This window comes from Diaporthe citri (genome assembly GCF_014595645.1).
Source record: "Diaporthe citri strain NFHF-8-4 chromosome Unknown scaffold_5, whole genome shotgun sequence".
Taxonomy (NCBI): Eukaryota; Fungi; Ascomycota; class Sordariomycetes; order Diaporthales; family Diaporthaceae; genus Diaporthe; species Diaporthe citri.
The window spans coordinates 4,945,058-4,968,886 of record NW_025064850.1 but is presented as its reverse complement, the minus strand read 5'-3'; the positions used below and the strand labels follow the sequence as shown (position 1 = coordinate 4,968,886).

General features: G+C 58.2%; 5 protein-coding genes across 5 annotated transcripts; 4 read left to right on the top strand and 1 right to left on the bottom strand.

The window, feature by feature from the left end:
- Positions 1 to 344: 344 nt before the first annotated feature.
- On the bottom strand, positions 345 to 2,716 carry INS49_011900 (uncharacterized protein; the record flags this gene model as incomplete). Its single annotated transcript, XM_043172608.1, has 2 exons — positions 345 to 929; positions 995 to 2,716. 2 exons carry the CDS (start codon positions 2,714 to 2,716, stop codon positions 345 to 347), a joined length of 2,307 nt encoding a protein of 768 aa, XP_043024353.1.
- A 528-nt stretch (positions 2,717 to 3,244) lies between these two features.
- INS49_011899 (uncharacterized protein) lies at positions 3,245 to 5,062 on the top strand (the record flags this gene model as incomplete). The annotated part of the gene is made up of 1 exon (XM_043172607.1): positions 3,245 to 5,062. One exon carries the CDS (start codon positions 3,245 to 3,247, stop codon positions 5,060 to 5,062), a length of 1,818 nt encoding a protein of 605 aa, XP_043024352.1.
- Positions 5,063 to 7,614: 2,552 nt separating this feature from the next.
- On the top strand, positions 7,615 to 9,552 carry INS49_011898 (uncharacterized protein; the record flags this gene model as incomplete). Its single annotated transcript, XM_043172606.1, has 1 exon — positions 7,615 to 9,552. The coding sequence occupies one exon, from the start codon at positions 7,615 to 7,617 to the stop codon at positions 9,550 to 9,552; it is 1,938 nt and encodes a 645-aa protein (XP_043024351.1).
- Positions 9,553 to 11,713: 2,161 nt separating this feature from the next.
- Positions 11,714 to 13,322, top strand: INS49_011897 (uncharacterized protein; the record flags this gene model as incomplete). Its single annotated transcript, XM_043172605.1, has 2 exons — positions 11,714 to 12,116; positions 12,205 to 13,322. The coding sequence occupies 2 exons, from the start codon at positions 11,714 to 11,716 to the stop codon at positions 13,320 to 13,322; spliced, it is 1,521 nt and encodes a 506-aa protein (XP_043024350.1).
- An 8,637-nt stretch (positions 13,323 to 21,959) lies between these two features.
- Positions 21,960 to 23,420, top strand: INS49_011896 (uncharacterized protein; the record flags this gene model as incomplete). Its single annotated transcript, XM_043172604.1, has 1 exon — positions 21,960 to 23,420. The coding sequence occupies one exon, from the start codon at positions 21,960 to 21,962 to the stop codon at positions 23,418 to 23,420; it is 1,461 nt and encodes a 486-aa protein (XP_043024349.1).
- Positions 23,421 to 23,829: the final 409 nt, after the last annotated feature.

The following is a 23,829-nucleotide window of genomic DNA, read 5'->3' as shown; positions in this document are numbered from 1 at the left end:
GGCTCAAATGAGACGGCTGCCTGGCCACCGAATCCCAAAGGACAATTGTTCTGGCGCTGGAATTCCGTTGAGGTCGAGAAAGCGATCAGCCCCCTTCATATTGTAATAGACGAAGTTGTATCAGACTCTCTGTCTCTCTCATCAATACTTGCTCATCATCGCAAAAGTTGGAGGTGTGTGTGGCTACTGGATCAATTCCTGGGTCGACCCCTTGAGTCGATTTAAATCTCATGGCAATATTCAAATCTGTTCACAGTTCGACTGTTGTATTTTCTCGACACAGGATTCATATTCCCCACCGCCATATGCTATCTATATTACCCAGCCCATCGCCCTGTGCCATACTACTTCTTGAACGACTGCACATGCAACTGAATAGCCTCGTTCAGCTTCCCCACCACCTCGGGCTGGTTGCTGAACGCCGTCTGCAGCATCTCCCCGAGGTCCCTCTCCACCTTGGCCAGGTTCTTCCCGCCCGTCTTCCTGGCGCGCGAGTCGTCGAGCAGCACGGCCCAGCGGTGCGTGAAGGCGCCGATCGCCCGCCGGAGCAGGTCGTCCAGCTGCTCGCTCGCGTCCCCGCTGTCCGCGGCGGGGTTGGTTGGTGCCTGCGCGATGGCGGCCGCGGCGGCGCCGCCCACGCGGGATGACAGGAACGACGCCGCGCCGGGGATGAAGCTGCTGACGTAGCCGACGAGGTTCTGGGGAGTAATGTTGTTCCATATGTGGGAGAAGTACTGCATCCCCGGGTCCTGGTTGCGCACGTCGCCTATCTCGAGGGAGACAAGCTCGTTCTTGAGTATCAGCAGGTTCTTGATCATGAACAGGTCCGGGTCCGTCCCGGCCTTGGTGGTCTTGATGCGAGCCTCGGCGCGTTGAAGGACTTGAATCGTCTCTTTCACGATCTTGAACACCACTGGGCTATTGCGTTGCTGTTGTTCTGTCAGAGCTTGAACGGTGGGATTGTGGAGGGTGGGGGGCAGGGGCATAAACTCACGCATCGCTCCTTCGGCATGGACTGATCGAACATGACCAACAGCTCTAGGGCTCGCTTCACTGGTGGGTATGCGTTCGACGATGCGACTCCGTCAACCACCGGGCCAATCTTCAGCGCATCGGGCAGAACGGTAACCTTGGTTATAGACTTGCCGATCTCCGCCTCAAAGGCAGCATCTGTGAACAGCCACAGGTGCTCTGCCAGCAAGCGCGCCGCGAGCTCCTGGCAGTGTCTTGAAAAGGCAGACTCCTCCTCTTCGTAGTCCGAGACAAGATATTCGTTGGTGATCCACCCGAGAATATTACAGATGGTCTGCAATTCCGCCCCCTGTAGTGCCGATTGCAAGCTGTTCGCTATGGGGACAACGTTGGTCGCGTTGACCATAACCCTCTGGTGCGACTTGAGCGTCACAAAGGCAGATGTGGGGTCCGTGCTGTAGTGAGGCTCGACAGCAAAGATCTTTGCGAAGAGCATTGCTTCGTTATAAGACCTCTCGAAGCATTGCTTGACATAGTTCCTCGACGCGGTCTCGACCGAGGCGTCCTTGGCCTCTTTCTTGAAAGTGTCCAGGTCATGCTGGATGATAGGCCTGAGGTCGCGGTCGCGGGCCGCAATGTATGCCTGGAAGATGTTGTTTGCGGTGTTGGAATATATCTCGGAGTTCGTGCCAGAGAGAGCGTTGCCAGCTGGGTCATATGCCTGATGTACAACCTTCTGCACGTTCGGGATCAGAAAATACGTATCCTCGAGCATCATCTCCTCGAACCGGCCGTAGGCAAGGGCGTGCCGGGCTGATTCGGACTGCGTCGCAGCAATCTGCCTTGATATATCGGACGATACTCTCTCCAGCCGGGCTTCAAGGCCGACTTCTAGCAAGTGCAGAGCCTTTGTTAGTAGAGACTGGTATCGCGCCAGGTACGACTCGGAGTCCCGGTATGAAGGGTGCTTCTCCATGAACGCGATGCAGGCGTCCAGATTCTCCAGCACCTCCCCGAACGACTCGTCCTCCACCAAGCGGCCTGCTCCAGGAGCGTTCAATCGCCGGCTAACGTTGTCGATGTAGGCGTAGTAGTGCAGGTCTGTCCCAACCTCGTCAGCCAGCTTCTGCAAACGCCGCTGCTCAGATAGCAGGTCCTCGCATTGGGCCTGGAAGGATGTTGTCTGCTCCTCCACGCCGCGGAAAGATTCCGACAGAGAGGCAAGCAGCTCCAGAGCGCTGTTCGTGTCTTGTATCAACGTGTCGAGATGTCTCTCCGTCATCGAGAGCTGCTCTCCGTACAGCGTGTATTCCTGCTGGCCAGCGTCCAGCAGTTCATCTTGGTATGCGTCCAGCAGGACGTCGTCGTCCTCGTCTATGACATTTTCGATCCCAGGCAACGCCAACGCATCCAAGCTCTTGTCCTCTTTCCTTCTCGTCCTCCTCCTCCGCCTCTTCTGGGGGACATCCTCCCTGAGCCCGGCGCGAACGATGGCATGGAAATCGGAGAAGGACTGGGCACGTCGTGCCAGGTCTGCCTCGGGAGGGGAGTCGTCATCCTCCTCTTCCAACAGCTCTTCGAGGTCTTCTACTCCCCCATTCGGCGCGTTCGTTCCATTTGGCTGCTGCAGCAGGGTGCTGCTCCTGCGGCGGTGGGCGTAGCTTTGGGACGGGACCCTCTTGTGCTGCTGTGCCTGTGGTTGTTGGAAGTCTAGTATCGAGTTGTACCACGAGTCCTCGTACATTTTCGATCGTCAGGGACGGCAGCAGCGCCGTGGAGCTCGCGGCTAGGCCTAGCAGTCGACACAGGGCGACGGGGGGGCAGAAGGCGCCGGATGTTTTGCTGGCTTGTCCAAAGTCCCAATTGGTAGCTCCCGAGGTTCAGCCCTGTGGCGCCAGTCAGTCCGCCGACGTGGTGCCAGATTGCACACACCCAGCCCAGCCGCACATCGGCGTGGGGGCTCTGCGCAAGGACCAGGCCTAGCGGGGACAAGCTGGTGTGGGGCTGCGCTGGGAGTGCTGGCAGTTCGACAGGGGGCAGGGGTCTGGTGCTACGTGCCCAGGGCTCCTCTTCTTCCATTCAAAGCTCGAGCTTTACTAAGGTTGATGGTCCGCGGCGGATGACCTCACCACTCTCAAGCCCCGGCGTCGCCAAAAAAAAAAAAAAAGACCCTTAAAACGGTCCCTAGCGATGAGTTTCGTGAGATTGTTGACTGTCTGAGATCTGTATTGACTCGCACACGACAGAACTAAACACCCTGGGTCCTGTGAACATGTCGAACCTCGCATCAAGGGCCGTCATGCGACAGCATACGTCGCTAGCCCTCAATTTCTCACCCCTCAGACGGCCACTTCAGCGAGGCCCCGCTCGATCGTCCGTCCGCCACAAGAGCTCCCGCCCAGTCCCACCACCGCGCTCTCGTGGTGGCAAGAGGATAATTGGCCTTGTCGCGGTTGCCGGGCTGGCTGTTGCCAGCGCAGCGTGGGCCTATCCGCTCTTCTTTGGCGAAAACGCCGTCGCTGGGATCCCGCAGGCCGAGATCGAGTTCGAGAAGAAGCGCAATGCCCCGAGGAACAAGGAGGAGAACCGGGACCTGATCTCCTCGCAGCACATCCAGGTGCGCAAGAGCTGGGAGAACCCGGGCGTCTACGCGTGGGGGTCCAACGTCGGCAAGGTTGTCGCCCCCGAGTCCAAGGAGACTGTCGTCAAGACGCCGAGGCGGATACCCTTCTTTGACGGCCAGCTGCTCCGGGACCTGAAGCTTGACCAGGATTTTGGTGCGGCCGTGACGGAGAAGGGCGATCTGGTGCAGTGGGGAACCGGCTATTTCGCGGAGGATCCCAGGCCAACTGTCACTCTCAAGGGAAAGGATATTGCCAAGCTAGCCATCTCAAGGGATCGCATTTTAGCACTGTCTTCTGGCGGGTCTGTCTACTCGATCCCCGTGGCCAGATCAGACCAAGCATCGGGGAGCAACGCGGGTGAGAGTTCTTCGTGGCTATCGTTCTGGTCAATTCCCACAACGGCCATCAACTACCGAGAAATCAAGCCCAAAGGCTTGGGCTGGGGTGAGAAAATCGTGGATATCAGCAGCGGTCGGGAGCACGCACTGCTCCTGACCTCAAGTGGGCGCGTTTTCTCCGCCGCATCTAGCTCGGAGAGCTTCCCGTCGCGCGGGCAGCTCGGCATCCCGGGCCTCACGTGGGCGTCGAGACCACAGGGCCCTTATGACCAGCCGCACGAACTCGGCACGCTCAAAGGTTTCAAAGCTAAGAAGATCGCGACCGGAGATCATCACTCATTGGTACTCGATGATGAGGGCAGGGTATTCGCCTTTGGCGACAATGCTGTGGGACAGCTTGGCTTCCCTCCAGAGGCCGAGGTCCCTGTAATTGACAGCCCGTCTTTACTGCCATTCAATAAGCTCTACAAGGCGACCGGGCTCCTGCCCAAGGTCACTTCTATCGCAGCTGGCGGCGCCAACTCGTACTTCACCGTGGACGCCACCAAGGTCGCGCCTCAGACATCCCCGTCCGACAGCGTCGCACCGGCGCGTGACCTGGGCAAGGTGGTCGCCGACGCATGGGCAGCAGGCGAGGGCATCAAGGGCAGTCTCGGGACCGGGGCGTGGACGCATGTATCAAACGGGCCCAGTAAGATCAAGGCCCTTTCGGGCTTGTTCGAGTGGGACGAAAAGGCGAACCAGGTCGTCCCCATCCGACTCGCGCGCCTCTCTGTCGGGAGCACACATACGGCAGCGGTGATGGATAATGTGACGTACGTGGACGCGACGGGCAAGTCGGGCGAGAACGACACGAACTGGGGCGCGGACATCGTGTGGTGGGGCGGCAACGAGTTCTACCAGCTCGGCAACGGCAAGAGGAGCAACTCGAACGCGCCGATATACATCGGCCCGCTGGACGGTGGAGCGGGGGATGCCAAGGCCGGGAGGAAAGGGGAGGAGCACCGATTCCAGATCACGCCGAGGCAGACGGCGCGGCTGGGTAAGGATGGTAAGGGTAGGAAGGTGAGCATGGAGCAGAGGGCGGAGTGTGGGCGGTATGTCACGGCTGTGTACTCCGGGACATGAGATCTGTGGAGGTAAAAATGATTGGAGGCATGCTTGAGTGGGACTCTGCCTGTATCCCGCAACGTGAGATGTGCAGGGCCCTGGGGTTTCCAGGGATTTGGAGAGTGGTCGCATTTTTTGATGATCAGCCGTCGGATATTGGCGTTCCATGCGTTCCATGAAAAAGGGGAGGGGGAGGGGGACAAGTGAGATGAAACAGGAATCTCAGGCCAGACATGGTTGGATAGACCATTTCTACTACCGTACGGCTTGGAATGTCGTCAGCGGACGCTGGAATGTCCCGTGTACATGAGTACAAAAAAAGCAGCATTAGCTCTCCTCTCACAGCCGATTGGAATCCGAGATGAAAGTGTCAAATCGGGAAAGGAATAATGGATCATATCCGGGAGCGTGGTAAGGCGACACAGCTCGGCAAAAGGGGCCGGGGGGGGGAGGTAAACCCATGAGGGCAATATCCCTGCGGTGATCCGTCGACTCGGACACTGGCCGAAAGCGTGTGTGTCGTCTCAGATCTGGGGTTATAAGACAGGATGTCCCAAGCTGGCACCGGACGAGCCTTTGGATCAATGACTACCATGACTATAGGAGTAAGTTGGCAGGGCACTGGACGGGTTCGTTGCACCGGTGGACGGCTGGTCGAAGGTGAGTCAGTGCGAGAGTCATGAGAATCAGGCCGTGGATCTAGACGCCTTTCTTTAGTGCCAGCAATAGAAGTAGAACAAAATTTTCCATTCCTGGGGCCCATGCTGCTGCAGCAGGAGCAGCTGAATAAAAAGGTTGGGAGGGAGGTGCAGGTGCAGGCGCAGGTGCAGATGTCAATCCCAGACTGCCGGAACCCGATGATAGCTGGGCGAGGGCGTTGTGGGTAGCATCGATGAGCATGTTGCCACGCGGATGATGAGCCCAAGGCCCAGGTGATCAGCCGACCGAGCCAGCTGATGATTCAATAAACTTTCACTCATCGCAATAGCAGACTAGCAGCAGACTATTGACGTTCATCCGTCTCCATCGGATGAGTCTGCGAGATGAGAAGTCGCCGCCTCTACTGCACGTCCATACTGCCATACTGCCCGTACTGACTGACAACAGCACATACCTACATTAGGTGCGTCCCCTGCAATCTGCGGGCTGACCCTCCAAATGAGTTGTCGATGTGTGGGGCCGGCCTAGGCTTATTTTAGCAACTCTCAAACCCACTCACTGCTCAGTTGTCGATCGGCGGCCCACAGACAACGTCACACCTGTGGCCGCTGCGCGGTGCATTGGGTTTCCCAGAGCTCCCCTGGGCTTGCGGGTGGGCGGACAGGGCGGGCTGCGGGCTGCAGGTCATCTCCTCTCGGATGGGCTGGGCGGGCAGGCGGGCAGGCGGGCGGGTGTGACCACGGATACGGATAGCACCAGGCCTGCAAGCTACGTACCTGCCGGGTACGGTAGGTGGTCCAGCTAGCTACTTGTACATCACTACCCCAGGCCTCAGAAAATTAAGTCGAGGTAGCAGACCAAGGCACGTCGCCATTCCTCCGCCACCACGGCCTGACCTTGCAACCTCGTCCAGGCTCTGACAGGACCTGACCCCGACCTGACCAGAACCAGAACCAGAACCAGACCTCCAGAAGTCGCCATCTGTCTGACACACACAGTCGTAGTCGGCTCCGGGCCCTTCGACCGCAAAACCTTGTACCCTACCCGGCGAGGCGGCGAGGCGGCGAGGCGGCGAGCTCCCTCCGTGGCCAACAAGACCTGCTGCGTTGCGCCGCGCTGCGTTGCAGTACGTCACCAATCACGACGGCCACACCTCACCTGCGACAATGTCAGCCACATAGCCAGCCTGCCCGAGACGAGACAAGACGAAACGACGAGGGAGCAAGAACAGGAGCCCGCCTAGTCACTCCTTTGTCTGCTCTGCTCCTCAGCCTCGCCCGTAGTCTATCTTGGCTCGCCCCTCCCTCCCTCCTGGAACAAGTGCTTGGAACAAGTGACTCGGACTCGCATCGCCACACGTGCTCGAGTGCCTCTCCCGCAAACCTGGGCAGTCAATCGCTTTGTCACCGTTGTTGGCTTCGGCTTCGGCTTCGAGCCGGATCGTCCCCTCGCCCATCGCACTACTTGTGCCTTCGAATAATTCCCCTACCGACCGACCGAGCTGAGCCTCTGCTTTGTTCCTGCATGCTGCGCAACACTGCAGCACCCGCTCTGCCTCTCAACACATTCACTCCTTTGTGTCCTCCTTCGCACGCCGTCTAGTCCCCGCCGGGCCACTCGCTCCCGGTGCCGTCGATATCTCCAGACTCACATATTGCGCTCCCATCGCTGGCCTCCGGCGCCCCGGCAATTACTTCTCAGACAGACTCCCACACTTTAATCTTCCCTTGCAGAGACATAGGCTCTTTTCTCGACCCGTACCTTGGATCGCGACTCCCCTGTCCGCCCTGGCTGCGCCATCTCCGGCAGTCGCATTCCACTCCGTCCTACCCACCAGCGGCCGCCGCTCAGACGCGAAGACGCCACTTCCCACAACCTTGACAGCGTCACATCGCCGGCCAGCCCTCACGATGGACCGCTTGCGGTCCGGTTTTCACCGGAAGAGCAGAAAGGCCTCGCCTTCGCGACCTACCATAGTAACTGACGGCACCCACAGCTCCGGCAAGACCACTCCCGAGCCCGTCTCGGCACACTCTCCTCTCCAGGTCCCGCACCTCCCCAACAAAGAGAAGAAGACGTCGCCCTTCCGCTCCCTGCGCGACTTCAGCCGCTCCCACAAGCGCGCACGGTCTCCGGCTACCGGTTCCCTGCCCCGTTCGCCCATCGGCGCTACATACACATTCGATGGGCTCGACGATACGCCTACAACCTCGCCCACCGTCCGAGGAGGCAGCGGTGACCTGCACCCGCCACCACAAGACATGAACGGGGCCCCCGCCGGGGGTCAGCCCCCCAGGATGCCCTCTTTCCTCTCCCTGCCGCCGCAGGAAATCGTCGCGAAGTTCCAGGAGATCGTCTGGATGGAGCGCAATCGCATCATGCTGAGCCTGACGAACCCCTCTCCAGACTTCAAGTGGGCGCGCGTGACTGGCGATCATCTAAAGAAGTTGGACAGGTATATGAACATTCAGCCTTGGGAGAACAATCGCGTCAGGCTGCGCGTCCCACCGGGCAAGGTGGACTACGTCAATGCGTCGCCAATAACCCTGAGCTCTACCACACCGCAGCAGGCCTCTCGGCCACAAGCGCGGGGCTCTAGTAATAAGGAAGCTACGGTAGTTGGGCTGCCGGATCTTGCTGGCGGTGGGCCGGACCGATACATCGCCATGCAAGGGCCCAAACGGAATACCACCGACCACGTGTGGCGCATGGTGGTTGAGCAACTGGAAAGCCCTGCCGTGGTCGTCATGTTGACGGAGACACACGAAGCGAACATGGAGAAGTGTTATCCTTATTTCCCGCGCAGCCCCGACGACGCGCCCCTGGAGATCAACGAGAGGGACGAATTCGGCGACGCGTTCAGGGCAAGCGTACACTGCGAGGCAATCGAGGAGACTGAGGCCGGAGATGCCATCGAACTACGAAAGTTGATCATACGATCATACAAGAGCCCAAGCAAAGCCGCAAGGACTCGCAGCGATGGCGACCGGGATAACCTAACAACACCGATTACTGCAGTCGACGGCAGCGGCGACGTGAAGATGCTATCCCCTCTTAAGACCGCTCCAGACAATGAAGATCTCTCCGAAGATGGCAGCGATGATAAGAGAATCACTGCGGAACTCGGGGAATCAACCAGTACGCACCAGAAAGAGCTGCCAGGGGAGTATGAGGAGCGCATCGTATGGCACTTCCTCTACAAGAAGTGGCCTGACTTCGGTGTCCCAGCCCTCGAGGACATTGACAGCATTTTTACGCTGATGCGCCTGTCGCGCGAGAAGAATGCCAGCCCCGAGAACCCCCGCATCGTACACTGCAGCGCGGGCGTGGGACGCAGCGGCACTTTCATCGCGTTGGAGCACCTCATGCGCGAGCTGGACGCCGGCGTGCTGGACCATTGGGACTCACCCTTGCACTTCCGACATAGAAAGGCGGACGAGGGTGACTCCGCCACCACGGAAGGTGACGACAACAATGGCCACCATCGAAACGACGACGACTCGGACGGCAAGATGGACGTCGAGGACCAGCACACGACCACCACGGAGGAGGAGGGCGACGACCTCATCTTCCACACGGTGAACCAGCTGCGCGAACAGCGGCGCAGCATGGTGCAGGCCGAGCCGCAATTCCTGTTCATCTACGAGGTCATGCGCAAGCTCTGGGAGGACAGATACGGGCCGGCCGGGTCTCCCTCCTCCGCGGCGGCGGCGTCGTCCGCTGGGCGGCCGCCGCGGATCAACGGCCCCGTTGACGCCGGTGGCGAGGATAGCGACACCGGGCAGCCGGCGCGTAAGCGCCAGGAGGTTGACCCCTTTGTTGAGCAGCAGCGGGACCACCAGGCTTAGGGGCTTGGGGCTCGGCAGCTCGGCAGGAGGCGGTCTTCTGACAATGGCAGCGGCAGCGGCAGCGGCAACAGCCGCCATATGAGAAGAAGCAATCGTGACGAGCGAAACAGCAGGGGAGGAGATGGCTCTTTCTTGATACCCATACCGCCTGACTTCCCGGGACCGCGGAGGAGTGTTTCCTATAATGGTGACGAGAGAGGTGGATACAAGAGGAAGAGGTCGTCCCGGGAACTCCGGCACATTGAAGACCCGGACATGTCATGAGATACTGCATTTCAGGGTGGACAGGAGGCGTCGGCAGAAGTTTGTTTGGCCCTTGGGTTTGCTGTGCCTTGAGCGCACTCATCACGGGTTTCATCTCCAAAGGGGGCCGCCGTTCGATGGATCGCTATCCAAGCATAGCATTTTGTTGTCCTTATCTGTCTCCTTCTTGTTTCTTGTTTTCGACTACAGTCATACAGCATTGCATTGTCCTGTGGTTCTTTTTTCTTCGATATCAGGAGAGCAGGGACGGGCAAAGGGAGGAGGATAGCATAGTCTTTTTAAAGCGACGGTGGCAAACTCATATACCACATGCATACATATAACTTTGGCATTCCTCTCAGGGAAATAAAGTGGTTACTCCTCTTCGGAATACCTCAGGTAGACTTGATGTGATCTATCTCAAACTCATCATACACTCCTCTGACTACTGTGATAGAGGCGGGCAGTACGTCCCTTGTAAATTGATCATGTCCTTTCGGATGAGGTTTTGAAGTTTGGAACCGAGTCACGCCCAGACCCGTCTGTCTGTGGCCTGTCTTTTCTGTTTCTAGCGATGCTTGAATTGGCAGTATGAGAATATATGTCCTTTAACATACCAACTTCCGCAGATCTCGCTTCCCGTGTCCGAGGGGCGAAAACCCCGTCCTCGCGACTTCGCGGTTACGGTGGAGGCTAGAGGGGCATGGATGATTTGTAAGTCGTTCCCGGCTGCTGCGTGGCTTGGCTTGGCTGGGCATGGCTTTTCTGTAAGGTGGTGGGATTCCGCATGCGTATGTAGAGTGTTACCTACTCTCATATGCAATCAAACGTATCGAAATGGCGCTAGTGACCTGCATTTAACACCTTGCATTAAAAACCATCCTCACTTCGTTTTTTACATATTTTCACCTCCCATATAATGAATACCTTCTTAATTTACTTATACTTTATATTAAATAATAGCTACTTTTTTTTTTAATTCTTTTAATATTTATTTAAGAAGGGCAAAGGAAATATTAAAGGTATAATATATATTAATATTAAATTTTAAAGAGAATTTAAAATTTTAAAAAATGTATATTTTTAAATAGAAATAATTAAATTTACTTTAAGTTTTTTAATAACTTTAATATAACTTTTTAATTTTATTTCTTTTAAATTTAACTTTAACTTAAGTTATTTTTAATTTTAATTTAAATTTAAATTTTTCTTTCTTTATATACTTAATTTTATAATAAAAAAAAGGAATGAAATTAAAAAAGAAGCAGCTTTCTTCTTATATATATTTTAAATAAATTAAAGCTAAATTAAAAAGTGCGTATAAAAAAGGTGCGAGGTGTTAAATGCAAACCACTAGCGCCATTTTGATACGTTTGATTGCATATGAGAGTAGCGGGCCCTTTCTTTGATTAACCTTCTCACGTTATACCTAGGTGGTCTACCCCAGAAAACGCTGCTAATTAGCTTCGTGATCCCTGTGGCATGCCGGCCTTCACTCTCAATATCCGTCATAGCTCTGGGCTGGGATGAGCTATGGCCGCCGAAATCCGACATGTCCGAGCTCGCATGAGACAATCGCTGCCGATGGTCGAGAACATGAACAATTGCACCGACTGTCCATCCGCCGCGGGGGCACGTGGGGAGTGGAGATATCTGGTATTGCGGACTTATGAGCCAGCTCCAGCGGCTAGGATACTGCGTCACTTGGGGTACCGGTGGCTTATCCCCATGTGCGATGCAGGGGAACTGGACCCGAGCTGTGTGGCATGCAACAAAGGGGCCCGGGATAATGGGCAGTTATATAAAACCCACGATGGCCATGACGAGAGCTGACACCTCGGGTGCCTTTGATCTCGACCATTGGGTGACGATACATCTCTGCATATACGACCACATCTAACACTCCACGACTGCAACCATGGCAACCCAATCGATCCTGCTCAAGGGCGGGACCCTCCTGATCCACGACGGCGACGACAACGTCGTGCCGACGAGGGCGGACCTCCTCATCGAGGGCGACAGGATCGCCAGGATCGAGGCCGACATCACCCCAGCGGCGTCCACCAGGGTGATCGACTGCGCGTCCAAGATCGTCTCGCCGGGCTTCGTCTCGACGCACGCGCACCTGTGGCAGTCGCAGCTCAAGGGCCGGCACCCCAACCACACGCTGGTCGAGTACATGCCCGCGGGCTGCTACTCGGGCACCTTCTACGCGCCGCGCGACCTCTTCTGGGGCCAGCTGGCCGGCGCCATGGAGTCGGTTGATGCCGGCACTACTACCGTTGTCGACCACTCCCACCTCAACCTGGGGCCTGACTACCGTGAGACTACTCCTCACTTACTGTGCCTGTGTTCCTTTGAATAAACACAATGAAATATGAAGAACATCAATGCTAACGCACACCACAGCCAAAACCGCAATCCAGGCCCTCAGCACCTCGGGCCTGCGCACCGTCTATTGCTACTCCCCGCCGAGGCGCATATCCTCCTTCTCGCCACTAAAGCTAGAGGAGGAGCCCGTCCCCTCGCCAGAGGCCCTCGACGCCTTCGCGGCCCTGGCGGCTCCGTCCAACCCCCACGGCAACGGCCGCGTGACGCTCGGCTTCGCCCAGGACAACATCTACCTGCCCCCTGCGACGCTGCAGACCCTCTACGCACGGCTACGCGGCGGCGATGGGGCGAACCGCGCGCAGCTGATCACCACCCACGCGCAGGGCGGCCCCGCGTTCGGCGGCCGGCCCCCGGCGGTGTCGATCCTGGGCGCCGCGGGCCTGCTGGGGCCGGACGTGCTGCTGAGCCACGCCCCCGGGCTGGCGGCTGAGGACGTGGCTGCGCTCACGGCCGCGGGTTCGTCCGTGTCAAGCACGCCTAACACGGAGATGCAGATGGGCATGGACCCCGTGGCGATGTACAGGAGCGTGTACGCGGGGCGCGTGGGGAGCCTCGGCGTCGACTGCCACACGTGGGGGACCAGCTACATGCCGACCCAGATGACGCTGGCGCTGCAGGCGCGGCGGCTCGGGAGGGCGGGGGAGGTCGGGCGGGAAGGCAAGTGGGTGAGGCGCGTGGAGGGGACGGCCGCGGAGGTGTTCAACCTCGGGACCATTTGCGGTGCAAGGGCGGTGGGCATGGCGGGGAGTATTGGCCGGCTGGCTGTGGACTTCAAGGCTGACGTTGTCGTGTTCGACGGGCTGAGCCCCGGCATGGCGGCCGCGGCTCAGGAGGACCCTGTCGCTGCCGTCGTGCTTCACTCGAGCATCCGGGACGTGGAGGTGGTCATTGTCGACGGTGTGGTGAGGAAGGAGGGCGGGAGGCTGTCCGATGTCGTGGTCGAGAGCGCGCCCGAGGGCCTCAAGGAACAGAGCGTGTCTCCGGGGACAATCCTCAAGTGGCAGGACGTGGCGAGGGAGATCCTGAGGAGCCGGGATGCGCTTCAGGGCCAGTTTGAGGGCGTTGAGTTCGCCAAGGCCGAGGAGGATGTGATTGACATGTGGCACATGAACCGGTCAGCCATGGTTGAGAAATGATTACATGCACGAGAAGGGCAAAAAGACCGCTACCACCACAGCACATGTGTCGGTGAGTGGGAAATCTCGTCTCCTCTAATCGTATAAATACTATAAATACTACGCCTCATCATGTCCATTATTCCCATACTGTGAGGCGCCGGGTATGTGATCAAACCGTGAAGTTGTACCGAGATATGGAGACTCAGAGTACAACCACGAATTGTGCACACCGTGTGGTGTTGAGCCCAGGTGAGCTCCCCACACAGCCCGATGCCCGGCAGTACGCCTGAAAGTAATGTGCATGTGGGACAAATATTTGATTTACAACCTTGTCATTTGAGTTGAAAGCACTCAGCCGAGCTGGGGGCAGTCGCCACCGGAATCGAGATGAGGTTTCGGAGCCGAGCTCGAGAACGACATCCCTTGTCTTGGTTACCAACGGGAAGTAAGCTGACACAGAGACATATGGTTGCCTCGCGTGACCCTGGTTCGTCTGAAGAAGTCGAGTGTCTGACAGACAGGTAGATGTGCTAGTGACAACCAAGACGCGGCATGGTTTCACAACCGAACCCAGCCCGTGCATGCGGTTCACTTCCAGCCCAATAGAATCAAAAGAGAAAAAAAGGAGAGAGAAGAGGGAAAAAAAGTTCGACCAGGACGGTCGCTTGACAGGAGCGCGGATCCGTGGCCTCGTAGGCCCGGGTGCGGCTGATGTGGGCGTCGTCTGAAGTGCGGATTTTGTGACGAGACGGAGGAGGAATACTGAATTGATGTCTCGCGGTAATAAGATTAGGAACCGACGGACCGCGGTGGCTAAAACGTCGAGAGATGAGGGAAGTGAGAGAAGTTGGCACACTAGTAGCAGGACCGGCGGCTATGTCGACTTCTCCGGTACCGTACAGGCATTCCAGACAGGACAAAAGGGAAGTGCCGTCGACTGCTGCTGGTTGCCGGTGGTGGTTGTCCGGCGACTCGCGTGCGAGGGCGTCGTCATTATCCTTGCGGTGTACCTAGGTAGTGTACCTGTACAGTATGCGGCCCAGGGGACAGGGAGCCAGTCAGCCTGATTGACAAAAAAGCAACGTCGGAAGGTTTGATTGCGTCCCAAGCACCTGCATGCACTTCCCCAGGCTGCCAGGGGTGGTTGGCAAGGCAGGAGGGACAGAAAGGGCGGGCAGGGTCCTGCATTCGCTTGCCCGTGCCGGATGTGACGTCGAGCAGCAGCAGGTGCACTGAGTTCGGAGCTGACCAGGCAGGCGCGAGATGCTGCCATGCCCGTCTCGAAGGCGGTCAGTGCAGGATTCCATTCCCGAATCAAGAGCCTGCCCTTGGGCCTTGCATTGCGCTCCCCCTGCATTGCATTGCACTGCATTACCTCGGGCAGTAACGAGGGAAGGAGTCGGACGGACATGCGCTACATAGATACAGCATGTGTGCAGTTGGTGGGTCTCCGGGCTGAGCTGAGCACATCGACGAGGAAGCGAAACACCTCGACACCGCTCATCATTGCCTGATTCGTGCTCACCGGGCACGCCCAATATGCTCGATGCGCTTGACCGGGGCGCCTGTCGGTGAGCAGCACAGGCATAATGATTCTTTCCCTTCCTTTTTCCTTTTCCGGTTGTTCTCTCGTGCGCCCCCCCCCCCCCCGCCTTGCCTTGTCCCTTTCCTCTTTCTCCTTTTGTTTCCCAGGGTCTGGCTGGAACACGGCGACGGTGAGCGGTGGGATGATATTCGCCTCCGTGATGTTAATTACATGCAAAACCCACCCGTTGCACTGGGCCACAAAGACCACATGGCGACCACGCGAGCTGTTGCGTGCGACCCGACAATGTCGCAGGGCATGTGGGCAATGTGGGCATGTTACAGCAAGGACGGGGTACGCAATTATCAAAAATACCAAAAAAACAAAAAGGGCTCGTGTGGTTTGTGTCCACTGCCGACCCTCCCTCTGCATGTGCAGGTGCAGATCGAAGCGAAGCACAGACATTCGCGACCAGGGCCCGTACCTTCCCTTCAATGCCAGGCACCCGCAATATTGCTGTTCTGCAGCCGTCATGTTCTGTCACTCTCCGGTGCGCTGGGGATGACGATCAGCGGCAGCATGACAGCCCACCCGCGTTCGCGCCTGACGATGCCCGACATGGCCGTATGTAGTGTCACCGTCTCTGTCCTGAGTCGGGCCCCATGTCTCACTCATGACGCCGAGAAAGCATCGCCTGCAGCAGCCTCAATTAATTGAACCCGCCAGCGCCCCCAGCCCAGCTCAGCCCGGCCCAGCCCAGCTCAGTTTCCAGCTCAGCCATCGTCCATCTGAGGCCCTTTTGAGGTTTTTGAGGTCCTTGACTTCGTTTCATGGAAACACCGAGTCAAGCCCCTTATCTCGCGTGCGCGCGTGCGTGCGCCGGAAAAGCCAATTCACGCTTCCACAAGCCGGATTGAGTTTCCGAGGCGTCCAGCTCGGATCACATTCCCGGCCCCGTCAATTGGACAGAAGTCCGCCATCGCGCTGACGACGCATCTTCCTCACGCTGCACCGGGACCCGTGGGAAGGAACCCAATGGGTCGAGGCTGGAAGGTCAGACCTCCAGGGGCTCAAGGTTCAGCCTCGGTGGGAGCCGCCGCCCGTCACAGACTTGGCTTCTTTCCTTTTAACCCCCTGCTGCTGAAGAGAAAGCGAGAAGACGGCGCGAGGTCGTTTTCGGCAGTGACAGGTGTGATGCGACCGCATGAACCATGGTAAAGGGGGTCCGTCTCGGGATGTCTCGGGGGGGTAGGGGCAGACCATGGGTTCTCGGATGTCGGGTTTGGGTTTGGGTCTGAGTACGCGGCAGCAGCTTGACGTGACAGTCCGAGGGTGTCTGTGTCTGTCTGATGCCCGGTATCTGTTTGAAGGCGCGTAATTGAGCCGACCAAGCCTGGACATTGGCTTTATCCCAAGCCCTGCCAGCAAGATACTCCAGACCGGGGCTTCCGCTGATCGTCAACACCACGGCACCCATCACGACATGTGGTGTCGCCAGCGGGCCTCACCCCTGCCATGTGTCGCCCACGGAGACCCACGATGACAGCACAAAGCTCGGACGGCGAGGCTGTCTGTCTTGTAGCACCCGGCTTTCCGCCGCCAATTACCCGCCTCCACCCTCACAACCACGCCATCTGTGAGCATTCTTTTCATCCCAAGGCCAGGTCATGGTCCTCCCGCACATATTAGGACCGACTGGGACTGAACGGTGCCCGCCGGACATAACAGCGAGAGGAGGGACGAGGGGCGATTGGATCAGCGGTGGTTGAGAAACAAGTCTCGCCGGCCATCCTCCGCCTTGACACATGCGTGGCTTGACCGGGTGCCGGCAAATTTCCCTCCACACACATGCTCAACCACATACGTACACTTTCCACGTCTGCGTCCTCGTCTTCGTCTGCTTCCGCTCCCGCTTCTGCTTCCGCTAGCAGCTAGCTCCCTTAGCTTGGCTGCCAGGAGGGTTCGTCTCAGGTTCACAGGCTCGGTCTATCAACGGCGACAGAATAATAATGCGCCAGCGCCAGGGACTTGCTTCACCCCGTCCAGGCTATTATCCTGCCACAGTTCCAATTTCCGCCCGCCCAAAAAGCGTCATCCTCCGCGAAGAAACCCACACCCGCCGAACCAGCCGGGGCGCATGTCAGCATGTGCCCTTGCTCGTCTTTGCCTCTTGTTCGCCGTGCCGAGGGCCCTGGTTGGCTGGCTCGCGCGCTGCGTTGGTACCGTAATGTAAATCCGTGTCCCACCTTTTTTGCCCTCCCCCCCTGCTCGAAATCCCACCGACAATCTCACAGAGATCTGCCGTTTGGCTAAAAGGCCACTGAACCTGGAACCACGCCGCACCCCTGCCCTGTCTGGCGTGGGCGGGGCCCTTTGCTGACTTCCTTGCAAGGCGATTCGTGACACTCTAACCCGAGCCCCGGTTCTTTTTTTTTTTTTTTTGCTGTGCTCGTGGTGTTCTAGAAGTTTTCCACGGCGACCTGCCTCGTGCCCCATTAGGTTACCCAAAGACAGACCCACCACGCCTGGAGATGTGAGGGGAGCTGGCTTCTCAACCGCGGCCCACCGCCCGGGACATTACCACGGTACACTGATGGCCGGCTTGTGCTCGCAGCATTTCAAGGTCGCCAGTGGCTGGCTACCACTGTCTCAGTGGTACCATGTTTTAAATGCAGTCAGTCTGTGGTGTTCGTACTAGTCTGTTGATTAGTCTAGACTTACAAGTTTGCACGTACTCTAGGCAGGGCTTATCCGAAGCCGCCGCCGACTCTTTCACATGGATACGAAAAAGCAAGTTCAAGACAACAGCCACCACCCAATCCCATACCTGTCGTCGGCCCCAAATCTATTATGCTTTGGGCCTATTTCGCGCCAACAGATCCGCCCGCTTGTCTCCCCTACTACATCAGCCCCTCCTCCCCCTCCCCCTCCTGCCGGCGTGCCACAGGATAGAGTTGGGCCGTCCATACTCTGTAACTCGTAGAGGGAATATCACGGGTCTCACCAGCCTCAAGAGGTTCCCACGGAGCCTCACGGTCTCCCGCGGCGGAAAGTCTAATCAGTATCAGAAGGTTGCTCTGCGTCCGTCCCGCAGGCACACACTCAACACAGGGTCAGGTCACACTGCTCAGCTTACTCAGGCCCACCCGAAGGGTGACCATTTGCAATCATCGACGCGGTGACACGGCAGCCTGTGCCTGCACCCTCCCAGGCGGTACACCATAGGAACCGCCCCCCCCCCAAAGATGCGCGTCACATCCCAGGGAGTCGTCATTAGAGTTTCCCACAAGACGCCTAGCACCGTCACGACACACCCACATACATACGCATTTTTGGCATCTGAAAATTGAAAAGGCTCGGCGCCGGCGGATCGAGGGCAGGCAAAAGAGCAAGCGAGGCGAGTGGGTCAAACAATGCGAGATCCCAGCCCGGGATCCAACCCAAAGGCCCCAGCCAGAGCTCCCATCAACGGCCAACGGTCAGCCTGCAGGCCGATATTAAGCTTGCGAATTATACATAGACCGTACCTGTAGTGCATACCTTCATGTGACCTGCAGGGCATCACTTATTCGGGACCATCAGCAGCAGCAGCAGCACTCGACCGAGGAGCGAGTGGGTGGGACTCCGCACGCGAATACCACCCATTTTCCCAACGACGAGAGCCTCGAACTGGAACTTGGGACTGGACCCAAACCTAGCATTGCGGAGGTCCTGGACAGGGGGGGGGCTGCCGTCGAGAGAGAAGGGGCCTATCCCGTCCCATCCCCACGAGGGACACTGCCGACCTGGACACCAAGTGGAGACGACCTCAACCTAGTCCATAACAGACGATCAAGCCTGGTGCAGGCGAGGATCTCTGGGATTTTTTTTTCTGGGGCAGTATCTTGTCTTTCCGACCCGTGTTTACTTCATTTGCGTTTTCGTCTTTACCCTCCCCTACCGAGGCCTGGGTGGTTCTTCGTCCCCATCCGATCTGTCACAAATCACAAGAGTATATAAGACGAGGGAGACGTCGCTCGTGCCTCGACACGGCCCAATCCAAGGAAGCCCAGCAGCCGACCGCGCCTGCCCGACCACGCGATTGCAATCCTGCCCCCACCCCTGGCAGATCTCCTCGTGCGAGATTCGAAGCTCATCTCTGCTGCGAACTGACCTGGTGGACCACACAGTACAGGAAAGACGCGCCGGCCTGACTTTCTTTTTTATTTTATTTTTTCCAACAGGATTCAATCCTCGACGAGCCTGGACTGGATCTGGAACACATCATAGCCTCGTCAGCCGCGGCCCAAACACAGATCCGAGCGCTCTTTCAGCCTGGCGTATCTTTCTTTCCTTTTTGCCTCAGCTGCGCAACGACATCCCTCGACATTGACATCGGCGAACAGAACTATCGGAGTAGTGTCATATATCTATTTCGGTTCATGGACGCCCAACTGGCAGCTCGAAGACTTGCAATACCGGGCACCGTCCTCGTCTGAATTTCCTTTGCGGCAGCTTGGAAGTGTCGCCCGTTGTGCGCTGCCCGCCCTGGGTGGTTGTTTCGCTGGAGCTGGTGCTGGTGCCGGACTGGACTCGAGAAGGAGGGCCTTCGCCATTAATAAGAAATCACAAGCCATTTCCCTTCCCATCCTCCCCGTTGCCTCCCCTCCCACATCTCCTATACCATACCATCCCATCCCACTACCATCCCGCGCTCTCACCCGCCAGGCCTCACGACTGCCTTCCCCAACGAAACCGCCCCCACCACCCACCCGGCCGACCTCGCTCTGGGTGTGTGTGTGTGAGCGTGTGTGAGTGTGTGAGAAACGAGAGAGTGTGCGCGTGTGTGTGCACGCGGATCGGCTGTCCTTCCCGTCGTCACCGAACCGGTCAGCCCACGGGGCCTAGTTTGTGGCATCATCCCTCCGGTTTTACCGGGCGCGGCTCTTGAGGGTTCCAAGGACCACCAAGGATCATTAGGATATCACTTTTCTGGTCCATCCATCCGTCCATCCATCCATCCGTTCATTCACCCAGCCGTCCCATCTAGCCACCTATCTTATCCACCTGCATATCTCGGACTCGACCGACCGACTCTCCCACCCTCCCCTCCTCCCTCCTCCTCCCACCATCCCTCCATCCCTCCATCCCACTCTCCGCAGAACCAAGGGGGGGTTGGCGCGTGCAGCAACAGCAGCACGGCATCACACCCTGCCAATCAAGTGGCCGCCAAATCCGGGCTACTGCAGCTGCCACACTCTAGCACGACCGAACATTGGGTAACTGGGGCGCACAGCCCTTTTTCCCTAACAATCAAACCCGCACTCCGACTTGGACGGCTGCAGCTTGCTTGTTGCTTTTGCGCCTGCGCCTGCGCCTGCGCCTGCGCCTGAGCCTGCACTCGCCCTGCACCTGCCCTACCCAGGGCCCAGTCCGTGCTCCCCGGTTCCTTGGCCCTAGGTCTCGGCCTCGACAGGTGACGGCCGATCCTTTCTGTCCGTCTATCTGCCTGTCTGCGCGTCTGTCTTGATATCTGTCAGGTTTTCGTTTTCTGGCGGCAGCAATTCCAGGGGCATAGGGAGGACTTGTGTCTGCATATATACATATATACATTCCCGGGTCCAAGGTGCCAACACTCAGTCGACCAGAACAGAAGGCGCAGCCTGGCCTGGCCCAGGTCGAAGTTGCATTTTCCCACGCTGGCAGGCATTGCAAGGACCCGAGTTTGGGGGCACGCAAGGCTTGGATCCTACGGTACGATACGAGACGGTACAGCACGGCCCAGCACAGCACGGCACGGTACGGTGCGCTGCGGTACACACTCCCAAGGACGGGACGTGCCACACATACATCCCACCTACATACTACATACCTGCCCACCGAGGAACATACATCCGCTCGCCGATAAGATAGAGAGGCGGCGCCATGACGTCGATCGTAAGTAACATCTTCCTCTCCTTTTTTTTTGTCTTTTCTTTTTCCCCTCGACGCCTTGTCCCTGGATCCCGTCGATGCATATCCGTCCGCTCGCTTTTGTTGGCTCGGCCCTCTCTTGGACCACATGGAAGGGATTGCAAATGCAGACGCAGATGCAATGCAAGACCAAACCACGCTTCCTCCCTCCCCTTTGCTGGGTATTTTGATGCCTGCCAGGTGGCCCCCGCCGTCCGCAGCGCATGAGCTGGGGTACTTTATTGCCCGCCTTCCATCTTTCCCCGGGCGCCCCTTCAAGGGTGTGGAACGTGGAAGTCAAAACAAAAGTCCCAGATTGGTATCAAACAAGCAGGGGGGGGGGGAACAACATCCTCAACCCCCATCCCAGGCGACCCGACAATCCCAAAGTTGGATCGGTCCCGTCTCGACAGCCTGTAGCCCGGCGTCGTCCTACACACCATTCTCTCTGCACACCTTGCGCACCTGCACGTCTATGCAGCTCTCACCTCCCACCTCTCACGTCCCCCTGGGATCCGAACGAGGCGCCCTTGGTGTGACCCCCAACCCGCACCCATTCATCATCCCTACCCTGCTTGCCATCCCACGCTTCTCCTGCTGCTTCTACTGCTTTTCTTTTTTATTCTTTTCTCTTCCTTCTGCCTGCTACGTACCCACCCCCCTTGCCGTGCCCTCCTTTGCTGCATCTGTTCCTTGACCGCCTCACCGCCTCGCCTCGCCTCGCCTTCCATCACCTGCGTCAACGTCCGCCCGGGCAACCAGCTCACCCGTCTCCCCCAAGCCGGCGTCACTGGAATGCGCAGTGAGACACATGGGTTCTGGCATACGGAACCTATCCCATTACCTCGCTCCTCCCATGACGTGGGCCTCCATCTAATTGCGTCGCCGTGGTCATGGAAATTATTCCGGAGTTTCTCTTCCATATTCCCGTGCGAATAATAAGACGGCCTGCAAACCTTACCGTCCATCCATCAGCTATCTGCCTGGCCTCTTGCGCCCCCTTTTGCCTTGATTACCAAACTCCACACCACACCACATCGAATTACACCCCATCCCTCCTCTTAAATACCGACCAGCCCGTGCTCTGCTGCTCTGCTCGCACTCTCTAGCGTCTTGCTCGACTCAGTCATTCCTTCCTCGTCTTCTCTTTCTCTCTTGTTGCTTCCGGCATGGTTCGCAAGCCGGCCTAGACGACCAACATGATATTAATATCCGGTGTCCAGTTATGTCTGGCACACTACTGTGATGTCCACGGCCCCACTCCGCTGATGGTCACCGAGGGCCTGCCCGTCCCATGCAGCGCATGCTATGACGAGGCGCCCTACGCGGGCAGCGACCGGCCACACTCGAGCGCCAGCACACCAACCTCCACCATCCACTCCGGCGTGGCCATCACCGAGGCCCTGAGGCGGCTCGACCTCGACAGCAAACGCAGCTCCTCCACGCCCGCCTCCGAGCAGGACCCACCTGTCAACCGCTCTGCCCTCCGCCGCGCCACCCAGATCGCCTCCGCCTCCGCTGTGGATACGCCGCCTGTCAGCCCCCGGTACACGTCAGATTCCCCACAGACGGGAGCATCGCATGCGCGCCGTGAGTCGAGTTACAGGAGGACATATGACGAGACAGTCATGCGCCGGGCCGGCCCATGCGACAACTGCGCACTCACCCTGCCCAAGCGGCAGGAGAGCAGGTCGAAAGACGGGGACGCGGATGCTGGACCAACGCTGCGCACTCGGGCTCCCTACGCCAGGGTGTACGGCAGCGGCGTGCCGGGAGACGCCTCGCCCCCGAATTCCACCTCCACAGTCTCCGATGACGAAGAGGTGCCACCCCGGAGACCGACCCACCGCAGGACAGGCACCGTCACTTCCATTACATCCCGATCGAGCGCAAGCTCCTCCTCGCCGGCGAACGGCCACACCCACTACCTCGATTACACATCGACCCACGAGCCCGTGGTCCCGTCCTCCTTCTCTATAGTCCGTGCCTCGTGCATCCGGACGCTCTCCTTCGAGACCCTGCCGCGGGGCACGGCGATGAACACGGGCAACACCCCGACCGCGTCGCCCTCGACTCCAGGCTTCGTGACGACCCACAGCCCCGGCGCCGCCGCCTCGGGCGGGCCAATCTTCTTCGGTGACCCTGGCGCGGGCTACACGACAGCGTACATTTTCCGGATCCCAGACGTGCACGCGCGGGGCCATAAGCGGGTCTACGCCTTCCTGGCCCTGTCGACGCATCGCGAACGCCTGGCCATGAAGACCTTCACCTTCATCTCCAATGCCTTCCGAGAGCTTGCCGCCTGGATCCAGGGTCTGGCCGAAGCGGAGGCGGAGCGCTACGCCAATGACACGAGCGCCGCGAGCAGCCCGCTGTCGGCCGGCGGCATGTACGGAGGTATGTCGGCTCATCAGCAGCGGCAACAAAGTCAGAGCCAGGGCGATGACGCCAGTAGTGGCAATACGACGGGCAGCGGCTTCCTCTCTGGCGGCATGGGGGGCGGGCTGTCGCGCCGCATGGGCGGCGGGTACGGCCCCAGCGGCGTGAGCCTCAAGGCGCGGGGCCTGGCGGAGCTGGTGGGTCTGCCGGACTTCTTCATCGAGCTGCACTCGCGGTTCGTGAGGCTCCTGCTGGAGCTGGGCGTCGTGCTAAGCTCTTGATTGCTGGCTGGCTCCGGGCGTGCTTGTAAGAAATGCGGCTGGGACATGTACGATGGTGTGTCGAATATTTGTTGTACGATACGGGTGGACTGCTGCGAAAGAGATGGAAATGACTCTCCCTTTTCCCCAGTGAAAGGGAGGCCCAGCGAAGTGTTTGGGAAATCTTTGAATTTTGTTTCGAGGCGCAAAGCGAGGCGTTCGCTTGTTGTTTGATTTTCTTCCTTCTTCTTTGACCTCTCAGGGCTTGACCAAATGAGAACGGATGCAATTGGAGGATATACCAAAACTTCTAGACGGGAGAGGAACAAGAAGAACCCGGGACCCAGGACAGGGACGGGAGAGATACCACACCGGGCAGCCGATAAAATACACGGGTTTTGATGGACTTGTACTATCCGAGTACTACCTA